Source organism: Eucalyptus grandis, chromosome 8 (genome assembly GCF_016545825.1).
Source record: "Eucalyptus grandis isolate ANBG69807.140 chromosome 8, ASM1654582v1, whole genome shotgun sequence".
In the NCBI taxonomy this organism is placed as follows: Eukaryota; Viridiplantae; Streptophyta; class Magnoliopsida; order Myrtales; family Myrtaceae; genus Eucalyptus; species Eucalyptus grandis.
In genome coordinates, this window is record NC_052619.1 from 45,458,950 (window position 1) to 45,475,401 (window position 16,452).

Below are 16,452 nucleotides of genomic sequence, written 5' to 3' on the forward strand. Positions count from 1 at the left end.
ATACACGAAATGGCCGCGAGCCTCTTCACTCCATTCCAAATGGGCAAGTTCAATCTCTCACACGGGTAGTGCTAGCGCCCATGACGAGATGCAGAGCGATCAATGAGATTCCATTGCCGGCGCATGTGGAGTACTACACGCAAAGATCAACCAAGGGTGGGTTTCTCATCACCGAAGGCACCCTCATCTCCGACACGGCTGCCGGGTATGTCCTCTTGTCCTAAGATCAAGCTGTCTTCGGTATATAGTGCACAAACGAATTAAGGTTTTGTACCTACGGTTGTTCATCTGAGCACAGCAAACTATCTAAACCCTATCCATTGCTTGACAGCAAGTAATGTTAACTCTGTTTTGGATCAAAGGAGGATCATTAACTTTGAGAAATATAATGTTGTTGAACCAGGTTTCCAGGTACTCCTGGGATTTACACTGACGAGCAAGTCGAAGCTTGGAAGACTGTGGTGGATGCTGTTCATTCCAAAGGCGGCATCATTTTCTCTCAACTTTGGCATGTTGGTCGTGCCACCAATCATGGTACTAATTTTCTTTCTCAAATTGACGCCCTACAAAATATTCTTTATAGCTCCTAAATAACATAATCAGAGCTTGAACAAACTAGAATTGACAATTGTTTTGCTGTTACACCATTTTCCTAATTAGGCAATATTAGCTTATGAAGTTGCACCTTCTGTACTTGTTTATGACAATATTGAAATATCATGATGATTGTATTAGTTTATCAACCTGGTGGAGGCGCCCCGATTTCATCGACAAATCAATCTATCTCAGATAAATGGAGAATCATCATGCCCGATAGAACTCTTGATGTTCCTCACAAGCCAAGAGCCCTCCAAACACATGAAGTATGGGAGGTTATCGAGCAATATCGCCGAGCAGCTGAAAATGCCATTCGGGCAGGTTAGTCTATGGACTATAATCATAGCATGATGAATGCTCTAATGAGGTTTATGTAGTTTGTTTGTTGCGCATAAGTCTTAATGATCAAGTCAATTTCAACTTCAGGTTTTGATGGTGTTGAGGTCCATGGAGCACATGGCTATCTCATTGATCAATTCTTAAAAGACTCGATCAATGATAGAATAGATGAATTCGGAGGATCAATCGAGAATAGATGTAGATTTTTGATGGAGATTGTCAAAGTGGTGGCAAGAGAAGTTGGCACCGATCGATTGGGAGTTAGAATCTCGCCAAAGAATCGACCACATGGATGCCATGGACTCGATCCACTCAATCTAGGCCTAGCAGTCATTGATAGATTGAACAAGTTTCAGACCCAGATAGGCTCCAAACTCGCCTATCTCCATGTGACTCAACCTCGATTCACGGCCCATGGCACAAAAAATTACGGTGAAGAGAAGGAGGATGAAGAAGCTCGATTGATGAGAACTTGGAGAAGAGCTTATCAAGGTACTTTGATGTCAAGTGGTGGTTTCACACGAGCTTGGGATGAAGGCTCGGGCTGATGGAGACGCGGACTTGATATCATATGGTCGGCTCTTCATCTCTAACCCCGATTTGGTCCACCGATTTAAAGTCGATGCACCATTGAATGGTTACAATAGAGAAACATTTTATACTCAAGATCCGGTTGTTGGTTACATAGATTACCCATTTCTTGAACAAGAAAATGGGGAAATGACACAGTAGTTTATCAAAATGCTATTGGTGTGTTCATATTCCTGGGAACTTTTGATTACAGTATACAAGTTAAGCACTAAGGAAGATTGAAGAAACAAGACAACTTGGTCGCTGCATATACCTTATGTCCATGATGGTAGGGAACATGATTTATATATTATCGAGTCAATCATGTAGAGTCTGATGAATAATTATATTTCCTTGTCATCAATCTATAATTCTCTCTTGTATTGTACTTGTTCGTATATTTTGATAAATTAATAGAAATACGTAGAATAATATGATTGATTATGGTGGAAACCGATGTTCATGTGCTATTTTTTTAAATTTTTTGCCGGTAAGAAGCTGACACCCGTTTGGGTTGTTAGAGAGTTTGTAGTGGGAACATGGAAAAAAGAGTCCAGAGAAAAAACAGGGAACTAGTTATTTGAAATATAAGAGCACCATGTAACTGTTGATTAAGAATGGGCTCTCAAGTGACCATTTAACATTGGATAGGCTTGATTATGTTTAATCTTGGTTGGACACTTGAAAAGTTGCGATTACAAAACTTCGAAATTTCCTTTTTAAATATGTCAGTTGGAAGATTAACTATTCAGTCCAATCCAATGGTTAAGTTCGTTGACGAGACACATTGTTTCATTATTCGATTTTAAATATATTTCTTCCTTCAGAAATGCTATTCCAATGCTCGTGTGTTCATGTCGAGAGAGTTTAAGAGGCTAACCGGTATCCTAGGGGCATTATGTTCTCGTTACTACTCTTCTTTGTGGGGTTTCTCTCTCCAGTCTCCAGTGTTATAGTTAAGCTTCTATTTTATAAGGTTAATGTTAGGTGAGAAATTTAAAATGATACCCAATGAGAACATTAGTTGTCGACATAATAAAAGCAAAAAAATATAATGTGCAAGGATGACAAATCGTAACACGTTTTCATCTGTTATTTCCAATATTATAGTTGATAGCATGTGTTTAAGTGATGAACACCATAAATTGGACTACTCACTCTCGACTTGGTCTGTTGATTCAAGATTGATGCACCATTAAATACTTATGATCAAGAGACATCTATAATTCAAGATCAAAGGGGTTACATAGATAACCTATTTCTTGACTAGGAAAATGGTCAACGCTTGTGAATGTGAATGCTAATGAGATTATCCTATTTAGAAGACACGGACTTTTTTTACTCTATTGAGCTATCTCCTGTGTCATTCGCGACTCATCAAGCAAATTAATTGACAAATTTGCTTGGAAGGTGCGAGCTCAATCAGCACCATTCATCGAAGCCCTAGCTCTCAAGGAGTCCCTCTCTTCTATTCTTCCATGGGCGAACCCTAGCTTTAAGAATTGAATTTGATGACTCAAGTGTGGTAAGTAGTAAAGTACAGAGTCGGGTGCAGATCAGTCAGGTTGGAAGAAAGTGCTGCTATCAAGGACAGTAAGGCTTTGCTTCACTAACCAGCTGTCGGAAAAAGTATTAGAAAAGCCATAATCAAATTGTATTGATATCAGTTTAATCTTAAATCTTTCATTGATATCAAATTTAGTTATAAATATTTTGATTTAGTGTCAATTCAGTTATTCCAGTTAATTTTAGCCAAACATTATTGACGTGGACATTAGTGGTGTCATATAGGCTGGTCATCCAATGGCCTATGCTCACCACCGGTACAAAGAGAGGGAAAGAAAAAGAAAGAAAAAAGAAAAAGAGTTCAAAAAATTCATAATTTTTTTTTTATTTGCCTCAATTATACCATGTAAGATGACTAACGTTTTAAATTAGCCGAATAGACTTAATTGACAAAATATGAAAAAGGTTTATGACCAAATTGGTCAAATTAAAATATTTAGAATTTAATTAGTATCGATACAAAAAATTGAAGACTTTTTTGGTACTTTCCCCTGTTTGTTTCTTTTAGCTTTAGACATTTCATAGGAAATTTCTTTCTTTCACACCACAAACAAGTGTACTTAGCGACCAATTTCTAGCATGGGTTCTCTTGTTTGATTCTTACTTTCTCGTACCAAGATCATTACCCAATCAGTCATGAACCCTATTGTACGACTTTCCAATTTTACTTGTGTAATCATAAATTTTCATGTGAAATTCTAACATTGTCCCTATCAGTTAATTGTCGTTGAAAATCGTTAATGTAATATTTAATCATTGTCAGTCATTTTATGTGGCATGTTAATGTAGATAACTTGTCAATCGCCATGTTGAAGATTTTTTGCCACAAGTGATTGAAAGTATTATATTGAAATTTCGTACAAAGATATATGATTATATTGACAAAATTCAAGAATTTAAAATGAAATTGATATTTATACAATAAATTCACATAAAATTAATAATTTTCCTCTCTTGCCCTTTTTATAGGTACGGCAATGTCATGATCTATTCAGATAGAACATATGACGATGCCTATCTAGCCACTATATATGTCCCCGGATTCGAATCTTTCACGGAATTTTATTTTAATCATTAATTTAAGTGGTTAATGTTAGGTGAGAATTAGATGACGGAAAATTTTGATTTTAGTTGGTTAGCGCGGATGATTAAGCACTTTATTGAGAAAAGTTAAGTATAAAAATCCCGAGAGCGACATTACTGATTAACAATGACGATAGAAAAGATTGCGGCCGAGTCTTTGCCGGATGAGTACGAGGTAGACATTAAAGAAAGTTTTCCACGAAGGCCAATCACATCTTCAATAGATGACGACCGCGTGCTTGTCATGTGCCATATTTTGCATCATAGACGGGAGGATTTTTATCCCGAAAATGTCTGATTTGATTGTATTGCACTTCTCATGCCTTGAAAGTTGAACAAAATCCCGAATTTTCCGATTAAACTAAATCGCATTCCTCAAATTTTCCAATTAAATTTAATTTAATTTCAACACTTCCTTTGTTTGGAGAGAAGGCGATTGCAACTTATTGAAGCAACATGTCAACAAGACAGTTGCACGTTGTCGAATGTGAAACCATTAACCATGATTGCACAAGAAAAAATCATTCTTTTAATTTTGTTTTGGCTCACGAGGGAGGATCTCTCTCTGAATGATATAGGTGAGTTGCATTTTGTAAATGCAAGTAGTGTCCTTGTGGCCCCTTTATCGTTGGAATATTTTCCTCTTTTAATTTGTTTTTTCGATGTTATGTTTTGCTGTGTATGTCGTGAAAACATATTTACGTCATTGTCGCTTCCTCTTGGCATTGGACGAGGGATGTGAAGAAAAGAAGCATGGAACTTCGGATAGTAGGGTGATGAAAAAGATTAGATTATCATTACTGATCTGGATGACTTATATAAATGAGACTTATGAAGGTATCAATGATGATGGTTCAATGGAGGGGGACACGGAGGTTGGAGGCGTTAACGAGTATGTAGACATTCGTTCGATTTTTGCCTCTCATCTACTTTCACGAGTAGGGCAACGTCATGATCTAAACAAATAAAACATAATGCAAAATGCCTCTCTTGCTGAGTCAAGATGGCCCCGGCTTGGAATTTCCCTGAGTTTTATTTTAAGCAATAATTTCAGTGGTTAATTTTACGTGAGAATTAAATATGACAGCAAACATCAATTTTCAGATAGTTAGTCAACCGGGTAGATGAGACGAGATTTGGATTAAGAGCGCAAGGTAACAGTCGAGGACAGCCCGAACAAATATTTTATATGTTTGAAAATTTTAAATATGTTTATGCTTCTTCTATTATGAAAAGTTAAATATAAAAAAATCGTCATGACGAAAAATTCGTGGACATCGAAATAAGTGGGGCAATTTTTTCAAAGTACCCCATAGTGGGTTTATCTCGAAATACCCCTGAAATTTGTGATTTTGTTTCAATTGGCCTCATCGTCTTATTGGCAGCAAACATCTTTAACGGGACAATGACCATGTGTGTATCACGTGCCATATTTTGCATCATGGACAGGGGCATTTTTGTGAAAATGTCTAGCTTAACCCCATGCACATAAGGTACCTTCCAATTTGACAAAAACTCCCCAAATCTTCTAATTAAACTAAACTCAATTTCAATCAATCCTTTGTTTAAAGAGAAAGTGACTGCAACTTGTTGAGGCAACATATCGATTAGATGGTTGCATCTCATCCCGTGTGGAATCAATGGTAGCGATGACACGAGCATGTTTGGGAGGATTTGTCCCTTCATTATCTCTTCTTTTGTGCGAATCGAGCATGCGAATTGCATTTTATAATTGCAAGTGGTATTGTTGTGGTCCCTCTATTATTGGGCCTTTTTACTGTTTTTTGTTTTGTTTTTTCCAATGTTATATTTTGTTGTATATTGCATTGAAGCATATGTGCATTGTTTCCTCTTCCATTTTGCACCAAGTGAGGGATGTGAAGAAGTGAACTATGGAATGCTTGATGATACGATTGTTGAAGAAGATCAATTTGCCATTATAGATCTAGATAACTTATACATAAGAAATATAAGAAATAATTGTCAATGGTTATGGTTGAATGGAGAGCAATAGAGAGGTCAGAGACAAAGTGAGTATATACATGTTCTAGTTGATAATGTCTTCTTGAATATGAGAAGCCAAAATTAGCATAAGCACCCTGAGTTCAATGCTGAAGTCAACATGAGAATCATGTCTTCAATTTCGAAATGAAATTAATAATGCTAAGGAATTAGAGAAGTCCTCAGGTAGAATGCTATAAGAAATTGGGAGCCAAGTGAGGTTGATTAGGAATGAGCCAAATAAGTTGAGGGCAGAATATAAGATGCAAACTAAAGTTATCTACTAACCAAAAAGAGACAACCACATGCGGTGGAAACCATTGTTAATCATAACAACGATCGCACCGCAACCTATAACTACACCTAGACATGCCAATATACCTACATCTTAGCACAATTCCAACAAAAAAACCAATCTAAGGTCCAAAACACAACCAGAACAAGCTATACTATTATGAATGATATAACGCAACATGTTAGTATTTATTAATATTACAATTTTCGGCCAGGAAGCATTGACTGATTGCTCTATGTGACCAACCGCCGGCCAAATTCGTAGCGGTTGATGAAATGTTGCCGGTCAACGAAGGAACACCGCTGGGCAAAAAGAAAGAAAATAAGGAAACGCTTGGGGGAGCGATTCGACCTTCCCAATGTGCGATGACTTTGCGCCAAAAGTCATATGAAAATCAAACCTTAGTACTCTCGACACTGAATTACGCCAACTCTTTCCCAGTTTTTGCTGCAATGCTTGAATGGCACCAACAAACTATATAGACCGACGAGCTATGTAGCACAACCTCAAGTCACACCATCTTCAAACTTTATTGTTCAATCTTAACAGAGTTCAAAGCTACGCTCGAAATGGCCGTGAGCCACTTCACTCCGTCCCAAATGGGTAGTTCTGGCGCCCATAGTGAGATGCAGAGCGATCAATGAGACTCCGTTGCCGGCGCATGTGGAGTACCACACGCAAAAAATGACCAAGGATGGTTTTCTCATTACCTAAGGCATCCTCATCTCTGACACTGCCGCCGAGTACGTCCTCTTGTCCCAAGATAGAGCTATCTTCTGTATATCGCGCCGGAAGGAATTGAAATTGCATACCTACCGTTGTACAGCAAACTATGAACTTCGCTTTGGATCATAGGAGGATCTTTAACTTTGAGAATAACCAGGCTTCCAGGTATTCCTGGGATTTATACGGAAGAGTAAGTCGAAGCATGGAAGAACGTGGTGGATGCTGTTCATTCCAAGGGCGGCATCATCTTCTGTCAACTTTGGCACGTTGGTCGCGCTTCCAACCGTGGTACTAAATTCATTTTCTCAAACCAACCCACAAAACATCTCTGTAGCTCCACCATAAATCACATAATCATGACCTGCACTGCTTGGATTGGGCATGCCAGACGGCTTCATCGCGGGAATCAGGCCCGAGGGGTTTTACCAAGTTTGGTTAAATTGCCCCGGCGGTTTATCATTACCCCATTTTACGTTTGGGGTTGACTCAGCGGTTTAAGGACCTGCTCAAGTCCAACCAGCTGCCTTCATTTTCCTGTAAAGCGGTCCGGACCCTACCCATGTTCAGGGCAATGCCAGACGGCTTCATCACGGGAATCAGGCCCGGGGGTTTTACCAAGTTCGGTTAAATTGTCTCCGGCGGTTTATCATTATCCCATTTTACATTTGGAATTGACTCCGATAAATGGAGCAATTTAAAGACCTCCCCAGGTCTGAATTCGTTTTTGCTATTATACTATTTTTTATATTTTATTTGGCAATGTTAACTTATTAAGTTTCACCTTCTGTACTTAGTTTCTAACAACAATTGGTATAATGGTGATCATATAAGTTTTACAACCTGATGGACGCGCTCCAATTTCATCGACAAATCAATCTATTTCTAATAAATGGAGCAGTTTAAAGACCTCCCCAGGTCCGAATTCGTTTTTGCTATTATACTATTTTTTATATTTTATTTGGCAATGTTAACTTATTAAGTTTCACCTTCTGTACTTAGTTTCTAACAACAATTGGTATAATGGTGATTGTATAAGTTTTACAACCTGATGGACACGCTCCAATTTCATCGACAAATCAATCTATTTCTAATAAATTAAAAAAATTCATGCCCGATAGGACTCTTCATGTTTTTCACAAACCAAGAGCCCTCCAAACACATGAAGTATGGCAGATTATTGAGCAATATCGCTGAGCAATTGAAAATACCATTCAGGCAAGTTAGTCCATGAACGATAATCATAACATGGTGGATACTAAAATTAGTTTTATTTACTTCGCTTGTTGTGCATAAGTATTGATAATAAAAGCAATTTTGAATTTAGGTCTCGATGGTGTTGAGATCCATGGAGCAGATGACTACCTTAATGATCAATTCTTAAAGGACTTGATCAATGATAGAATAGATGAACTTGGAGGATCAATTAAGAATAGGTATAGATTCTTGATGGAGATTGTCAAAGTGGTGGGTAGAGAAATTGGCACTGATGGAATGGGAGTTAGAATCTCACTGGCAATCGGCCATGTAGATGCCATGGATTTTGAACCACTCAATCTAGGCCTCGTGGTCATCGAGAGACTGAACAAGATTTAGAACGAGAGAGGCTCCAAACCCACCTATCTCCACGTGACTCAACCTCGATACAAAGCCAATGGCATGAAAAATTACGGTGAAGAAGAGGAGGACAAAGAAGCTTGAGTGATGGGAACTTGGAGGAGAGCTTATCAAGGAATTTTCATGTCGAGCGGCGGTTTCATGCGAGAGCTCGGGATGAAGGGTTTGACCGATGGAGACATGGGCTTGATATCGTATGGTTGGATCTTCATCTATAACCTTGATTTGGTCCATTGATTTAAGGTTAATGCACCATTAAATAGTTACAACAGAGAGACATTTTATACTCGAGATCCAATTGTTGGTTACATAGTTACCCATTTCTTGACCAGGAAAATGGGGAAATGACACAGTAGTTAATGAAAATGCTATTGGTATGTTCGAACTCCTGGGAACTTTGGATTACAGTGTACAACTTAAGCACTAAGGATGACCGAATAAACAAGACAACTTGCTCATTGCATATACCTTAATGGCCTTGATAATAGGGTACATGATTTGTACATTATCGAATCAATTACATAGAGTCTGCTGAGTAATTATATTTCCTTCTTGTTCAACAAATTATAATCCTCTCTTGTATTGTACGTGTTCGTATTTATTGATATACTATTAAAAATTCATAGAATAATATATTCATTTATGGTAGAAATCACTGTTCTTTTTTTTTTTTTTGCCGGTAAGAAGCTGGCAGCCCTCTGGGTTGTTAGAGAGTTTGCAATGTCAATGTGGCAAAAAAAAGGTTCATATAAAAGAGTTCAAGCAAACGTTCAGCACTGGATAGTCCTAATTATGTCATACTTGGTTAAACACTAGAAAAGTTGCGATTAAACAATTTCGAAATTTCTTTTTAATAAAAGTCAACTTTTAAACAAATATGTCAATTGGAAGATTAACTATTCATTCCAATCCAATGATTGAGTCCATTCACGCGACACATTGTTTCATTGTCCTAAATTAAATATATTCCTTCCTTCAAAAATGTTATTCTATTTCTTCTCTTTTTATATTGAGAGTGTTTAAAATAGACGCCTTTGCGCCCATCAATTATGTTTTAGGTACTAGGTTTTCTCTCTCCTGTCTCCAATGTTATAGTTAAGCTTCTATTTTATAAGGTAATGTTAGGTCAGAAATCTAAAATGATATCCAATGGGAACATTAATAGTCGACCCGAATAATACTCAAAAAATATCACGTGAAAGGTTGACAAATCGTGACACGTTTTCATTTGTTAATTTTGACATTATAGATGATAGCATGTGTTTTTTTTTTGGTAACCCAGGGAATCCCGTAAACCGACAGCTGGCGAGCAAACCCTTGGGGAGCGATTGCAGGTGACACGTTTTTATTTGTTAATTCCGACATTATAGATGATAGCATGTGTTTTTTTTTTTTTTTTTTGTAACCCAGGGAATCTCGTAAGCCGACAGCCGGCGAGCAAACCCGGGAGTAGCATGTGTTTTTTTTTTGGTAACCTAGGGAATCTCGTAAGCCAACAGCCGGCGAGCAAACCATGAGAGAGCGATTGCAAAATCCACCACCACAGTACTCCAGGTAAGAATCTCTAACGATGTCTTTGGGATTCGAACTCCTCCCCTTCACGAGGGGCAGAGAGCCCAAGCCAGCTGCGCCGTTACGGGCGGTGATGATGATAGCATGTGTTTTAAGAGATGAGCACCATAAATTTGACTACTTCATCACAACTTGATCCATCGTTTTTCAGATTGACGCGCCATTAAATACTTACGATCGAGAGATATCTATATCTCAAGATCGGGTTGGTAGTTACATACATTAACCTTTTTCTTGGCCAGGATATTGTCAAAGCTCATGAATGTGAATGGCTGCGTTTGGGAACTACTTTCCCAAGGATCTTTGGGGGCTAAAAGATCTGGTTGGTGGTTACATACATTAACCTTTACGTAGCTTTAGCTTTTGCTATAAGCATAAAAGAACGGCTAAAAGAGAACTAAGGTAAAACGAGGGAAGTGTCACTTTAACACCCACAGTTGTTTTTCACGCAAATGGCTAATTAATAATTCGTTAACAAATAATCTTTCTATAATGCAGAACAACAAGCGCATGCCTGTCTCAAAAGCAAATAAATGTAATGGCACGGGCTTTCAGCGAAAATGAAAATCATCATTAGTTCATAATTTCGTCCTGGGGAATACAATTCTATTAAGATATCTGGGAATCGCCCCTTGCCGTATGAGACGATCCTCAGATCCATCATGGTAGCTACAATGCCAATTCGAACTTCTCGTGCCTCTTACATTACATGACTCGGACGCCAACTTTTGTATAAAAAAACAAACCTCGAAAGATGATGGAGTAAAATTGGGTTAACGACACGATGACGAGAAGATCCAAGAGAGAACCCATAATTGTCACGTTCTATACAAGTAGAACATATGCCAATGCCTCCCGAGCCGGCTGAAGATGGCCCCGGTTTGGAATCTTTCGCTGAGTTTTATTTTAAGCGATAATTTCAGCGGTTAATGTCAGGTGAGAATTGAATATGAAGGCAAACATTTATTTTTAGTTGGCTAACGCACATGGCGGAGACGAGATTTAGATTAAGAGGGCCGAACAAGGATTCTATATGCATAAAAAAGTTAGATTGATTAAGCAGTTTTTTAAGAAAAGTTAAATGTAAAGAAGTCGACATGACGAAAAATGCGGGGACATCGAAGTGCCACGGGCGGCATGACTGATTAACAATGACAAAGAAAGGCTAATGAGTCCGGAGTCCTTGTTGGATGAGTATGAGACGGACATCAAAGAAAGTCTTTCTTGAGCACCAATCCCATTTGCTATTATTTACTTTAACCAATGCATGCACTCATTTGTGAAAAAATTTCCCAAAAACCCCCCCTGAAGTGGGACATTTTTCTTAGAATACCCCGAAAATGAGGTTTATCTCAAAGTACCCCACGAAGTTGGTGGCTCCATCTCAATTGACCCCACGTTCCGCCGGCGCCACAATTTTTTGCTTGATGATGACCACATGCGTGACATGTGCCGTCTCTTGCGCCGTGGACAAGGGCATTATTGTCCGGTTTGAGTACATGCGCTTCACATGCGTTTAACTCTGCCGAAAAATCCCCAAATTTCCCGATTAAACTAAACCCTAATCCTCAAATTTCCCAAACAAACTAAACTCAATTCCAATACTTCCTTTGTCTAAAACGAAGGCAGTTGAAACTTGTTGAAGAAACATGTCACAAGGTGGTCGCAAGTCATGGAATGTGCGGTCGATGGTAGTGATTGTATGAGAAAAAGTATCTTTTTGGGTGTTGCTTAGCTTGTTCGAGAGGATACGTCTCCATATTTTCTCCTTATGTGCAAATTGATACGCGCGAATTGTATTGTAATTACGACATTTCGTCGTTACAAGTGGTGCTGGTCCCTATCGTCCTTGCTCATGGTGCGAAATATGACAAATGACATGCACGTGATTGTCGTACGGTGAAGATTTGTATTCCCAATGAGATAAGGTGTCAATTGAAACAAAATCACAAATTTAGGGTACTTCAAGATAAATCCCACCCAGTTTGAATGTATCTTAAAAAAGTACTCACTCCAGGGATTCTTCTGAAATTTCCCCGTCATTTGTTTTTTAAGAAACTTATTTGATTGTGTCGGTATCAATACTAGGACCTTCCGAAGGCGAGGCTCTTCTTTTTTTTTGGTCCGTGGCGAGGCTCTTCATTGCCTATATAAATAGAGCAATCGACCCCGCCGTTGACTTTCATAAACCTGATTCCGTCTGATTTTTCGTTCTCTTCGTCTGGCTTTCCGAACCAGAAACAGCGATGACGGACCTCTTCAGTCCATACAAGATGGGCAAATTCAACCTCTCACACAGGTGGGTATTGGTACTCTACATCTGATACTAGTTGCTCTTGCTCTCCATTTTCAATTCTTAAGGGGTCGTGTGAGATGAAACCGAGTCGAGTTTGGCACGGCGGTGCAGGGTGGTGCTCGCGCCTCTGACCAGATCCCGAGCCTTGAACGGATTGCCACAGCCAGCGCTGGCTGAGTACTACGGACAGCGGTCGACGGAGGGAGGTCTTCTCATCAGTGAAGCCACACCCATCGCTCAAGAGGGAATTGGGTACTTTTCATGTCTATACTCTTTTTTTCTCAATTAAATTTCAGATTGTAGTCGGTTATTTCACTGCGTATACATAAATTGATGACATGACATGTGACGGTCGCTCATGATTTTCTCCTTCTCTGTATGGCTTGACATTCAACTTGATCTTAAAGATTTACAGGTTGATTGGGTGGGTTTGGTCCAAATCCAGTTTCAGTTTACGATCAAATTAACTATCCAATAATAAATTGCATGAGCAAACTATATTTTCTTGAAGTGAAAAATATAGATTTACTGTATATTACTCCTTAGACTCAGTTTAGGATTTTGGTTTAGTCTAAAAAATATATTGGATTTAGGTTTCCACATGTTCCTGGAATTTACACCGAAGAACAAATCGAAGCTTGGAAGAAAGTGGTGGATGCTGTTCATGCCAAGGGTAGCCTAATTTTCTGTCAATTGTGGCACGCTGGTCGGGCATCCCACAAAAGTAATTTCTTTGATTTCTTACTATATATATATATATATATATATATATATATATATATATATATATATATTCTCTCTTGATTGATACTTTCCCTTCGTCGGTATCTTATAATTAGAGTTACTATTGTTTTATTCTAATCTATTTATAGTTTATTAGTATATCAGCCTGGTGAGGGTGCACCAATTTCGTCAACCAACCGGTCCATATCGGAGAACTGGAAAATACTCATGCCTGATGGAACCAAAAACAATTTCTCCAAACCTCGAGCCTTGGAAACATGTGAAATTCCGAAGGTTGTCGAGCAATTTCGTCAGGCAGCAATCAACTCCATCCGAGCAGGTTAGGCTACGAGATTTCTAGTCTTGATTCACTTATTTTAAATTTGTGACACATGTTATGCGAAATTTTCAGCTTATCTAATCTTTCTCGTTTAACTGGATGGAGCAAGGATTCATACAGAAATTACATTGGGAAGAGTCAAATGGTGACAAGAAAGTTGACTTAGATAAATCGAAGTGAAAATTTCGTCAAAAAAAGTGACTTGTTGCACTTAGGGACGGAAAAAAAGGAATTCGTCTCGTAGTTAAAAGTTAAATATGTCACTCAATAAACAAGTGGATGATTGAGATTCTATTGCAAGAAATGTCCAGCCTAAAAGTTTATATGTTTGGATGGAGAGGATCACATGAATATAAGGCACATTATAACCATGTAGTCAACTGATGTGAGATTATACCTAGGCTCGTTTGTTTGATGAAAAATGAATGATTTGAAAATTATATTTTTCAAAATGATTGCCTGTATCGTTTAAAATAATTAATTAATAAAAGATATTTACATTTTCAATAATTATCTATATCCAAATATTTTGATTGACAATGAAATTTTTTTTTTTTTTTTTTTTTTTGTAAGTGATACAAGATATTATTTTTAGGAAAATATTTTTCAAATTATTTATTGAACAAATATAGCCTATTAATGTTAAGTACCCTAGAGCCGAAGTGTACTCCACACATTATAGATCTCATAGCTCCCAACCAACCCGTTTGCAACCATGTGCCTATGAGTAGACATGCAAAATGGGTTATAAATTCAATTTTTAAACTATATTTGATAGTTAAATTGTTATATGGGTTAGTTATATCTAGTAAATGGGTCATAAATGAGTTTAGAATAGTAAAACTCAAAATAATATGTATGTTAATGAGTTCACAACTTACTTATACCTAACCCACTTCTATGACTCTTTCTTCACTCTCTTTGCTCTCATTCAATCTTCTGCTAGTTCACTCCTTGCTCGCACTTTAGTTTGGGTTTGAGTAGTCCTAGATTGAGTTAACTATGGAAGAGTTTTAGTAAAATGGATCAAGTTAGGTGTGGGTCAAACTGAGTGTGGGTTGGATTGAGTATAGGCCACTAGATTTATATTGCATGAAAATGTGTTAATTAATTGGGTCAATTTGAGTCGGACTATTTTTTTTATTATCTAACTTGACCTACCTGTTTGATGAGTTTATTTATTAGGCATTGCCTAATCCATTAAAGAGTTATATATGTGGTCTTGATCTATATGGATATATGGGAATCATAATGTTCTAACAGTTTATAAGTTAGTAACATGGCATTCATTTGACATCAATGTTCGACAAACGTTAGGTTTCGATGGGATCGAGCTCCATGCGGCACATGGCTATCTCATTGATCAATTTCTAAAGGATGGAATCAATGATAGAACAGATGAATATGGCGGTTCAATTGAAAATAGGTGCAGATTCTTGATGGAAATTGTCCAAGTGGTAGTTGCAGCTATTGGCAGTGATCGCGTTGCAGTTAGAATTTCACCTGTGATCAATTTCGTCAATGCCATGGATTCTGATCCACTCAACCTAGGACTCGCAGTGATCAGACAACTTAACACATTCCAAGCTGATATGGGAACAGAACTTGCTTATCTCCATGTAACTCGACCTCGATTTATGCCATCTCCTGAACAAATTGGTACTGAAAATGAAGAAGCCAAGTTAATGCTGACTCTGAGAAGAGCTTATCAAGGTACATTTATGTCAGCCGGTGGGTTCACTCGAGAGCTAGGGATGACAGCTATAGCTGACAGAGATGCGGATTTGATAGCATATGGTCGAATTTTCATTGCTAATCCTGACTTAGTAAATAGGTTCAAGATCAACGCACCATTAAATGAGTACGTCCGGGAGACGTTTTATACTCATGACCCTGTTGTTGGATACACAGACTATCCTTTCCTTGACCAAGAAAGTAATGACGAGGACTCTGACATGACAAAAGTTTGTTCTTGAGAGAACTAGATTTGTATTGACTGTCTAAATGTGGGGTAAAAGTATTTCGTGCAAGTCTGGTCAATTCCTTCCTGCAATGTTATCTATCTGTTTCTGTAGATGTGTTGTCGCCTTCGCTTTTCATGTAGTGATGTTTGCATCCTGCAATTCATGTGTTTAGGCCCGCGTACAGATACGGAAAGTGTTAGAAGATTGTTTACATGAAAAAATAAAAATGACCAACTTTTGGTTATTATTGATAAGTGATGGACTTATTCGAAGAGAGCAATTGTGATTATTTATGGATAAAATCATCAGTAACTCGAAGAAAATCGATAACTCACCAGTGAAGTCGTAGATAATACACAATGTGAAATTTATCACAAGAACTTTGAAGTTGATCGACAATGTTATTAAATTTTGCAACAGGCAATTGACATGAGGATAACTATTGGGTGGTTATTTCTATTGCTGCTATTTTAGGATGGTTGTGATTTCTCATAATTAAGTGTCCTAAAAAATACGAGTTAGTGGATAATATAACTTTTTATAACCGCCATTAGGACGTTATTTCTTTTTTGCTAATGGTATGTAACTCCATTTGTAACTATCGATTGTAGGTTTTAAATAGTCATATTGTACTCTTTGTAAGACCCTACACCAACAAACATATCTCATTATCATTTAATTTCCTTTCAATTCTAGTACTGTAATTGTAGTTCTCAAATATCTCATTGTAGATTAAGTTTCAATGAATATGTCAATTGTAGTTGGA

At 37.8% G+C, this 16,452-nt stretch overlaps 1 protein-coding gene and 2 pseudogenes across 1 annotated transcript; all 3 read left to right on the forward strand.

Annotated features, from left to right (window-relative positions):
* The first annotated feature begins 9 nt into the window (after positions 1-9).
* Positions 10-1,959, forward strand: LOC120286462 (annotated as a pseudogene).
* A 2,323-nt stretch (positions 1,960-4,282) lies between these two features.
* Positions 4,283-9,264, forward strand: LOC120287273 (annotated as a pseudogene).
* A 3,239-nt stretch (positions 9,265-12,503) lies between these two features.
* On the forward strand, positions 12,504-15,796 carry LOC104440226 (12-oxophytodienoate reductase 3-like). The gene is made up of 5 exons (XM_039299514.1): positions 12,504-12,662; positions 12,771-12,911; positions 13,253-13,383; positions 13,540-13,722; positions 15,040-15,796. Exons 1-5 carry the CDS (start codon positions 12,610-12,612, stop codon positions 15,696-15,698), a joined length of 1,167 nt encoding a protein of 388 aa, XP_039155448.1. The 5' UTR covers positions 12,504-12,609; the 3' UTR covers positions 15,699-15,796.
* Positions 15,797-16,452: the final 656 nt, after the last annotated feature.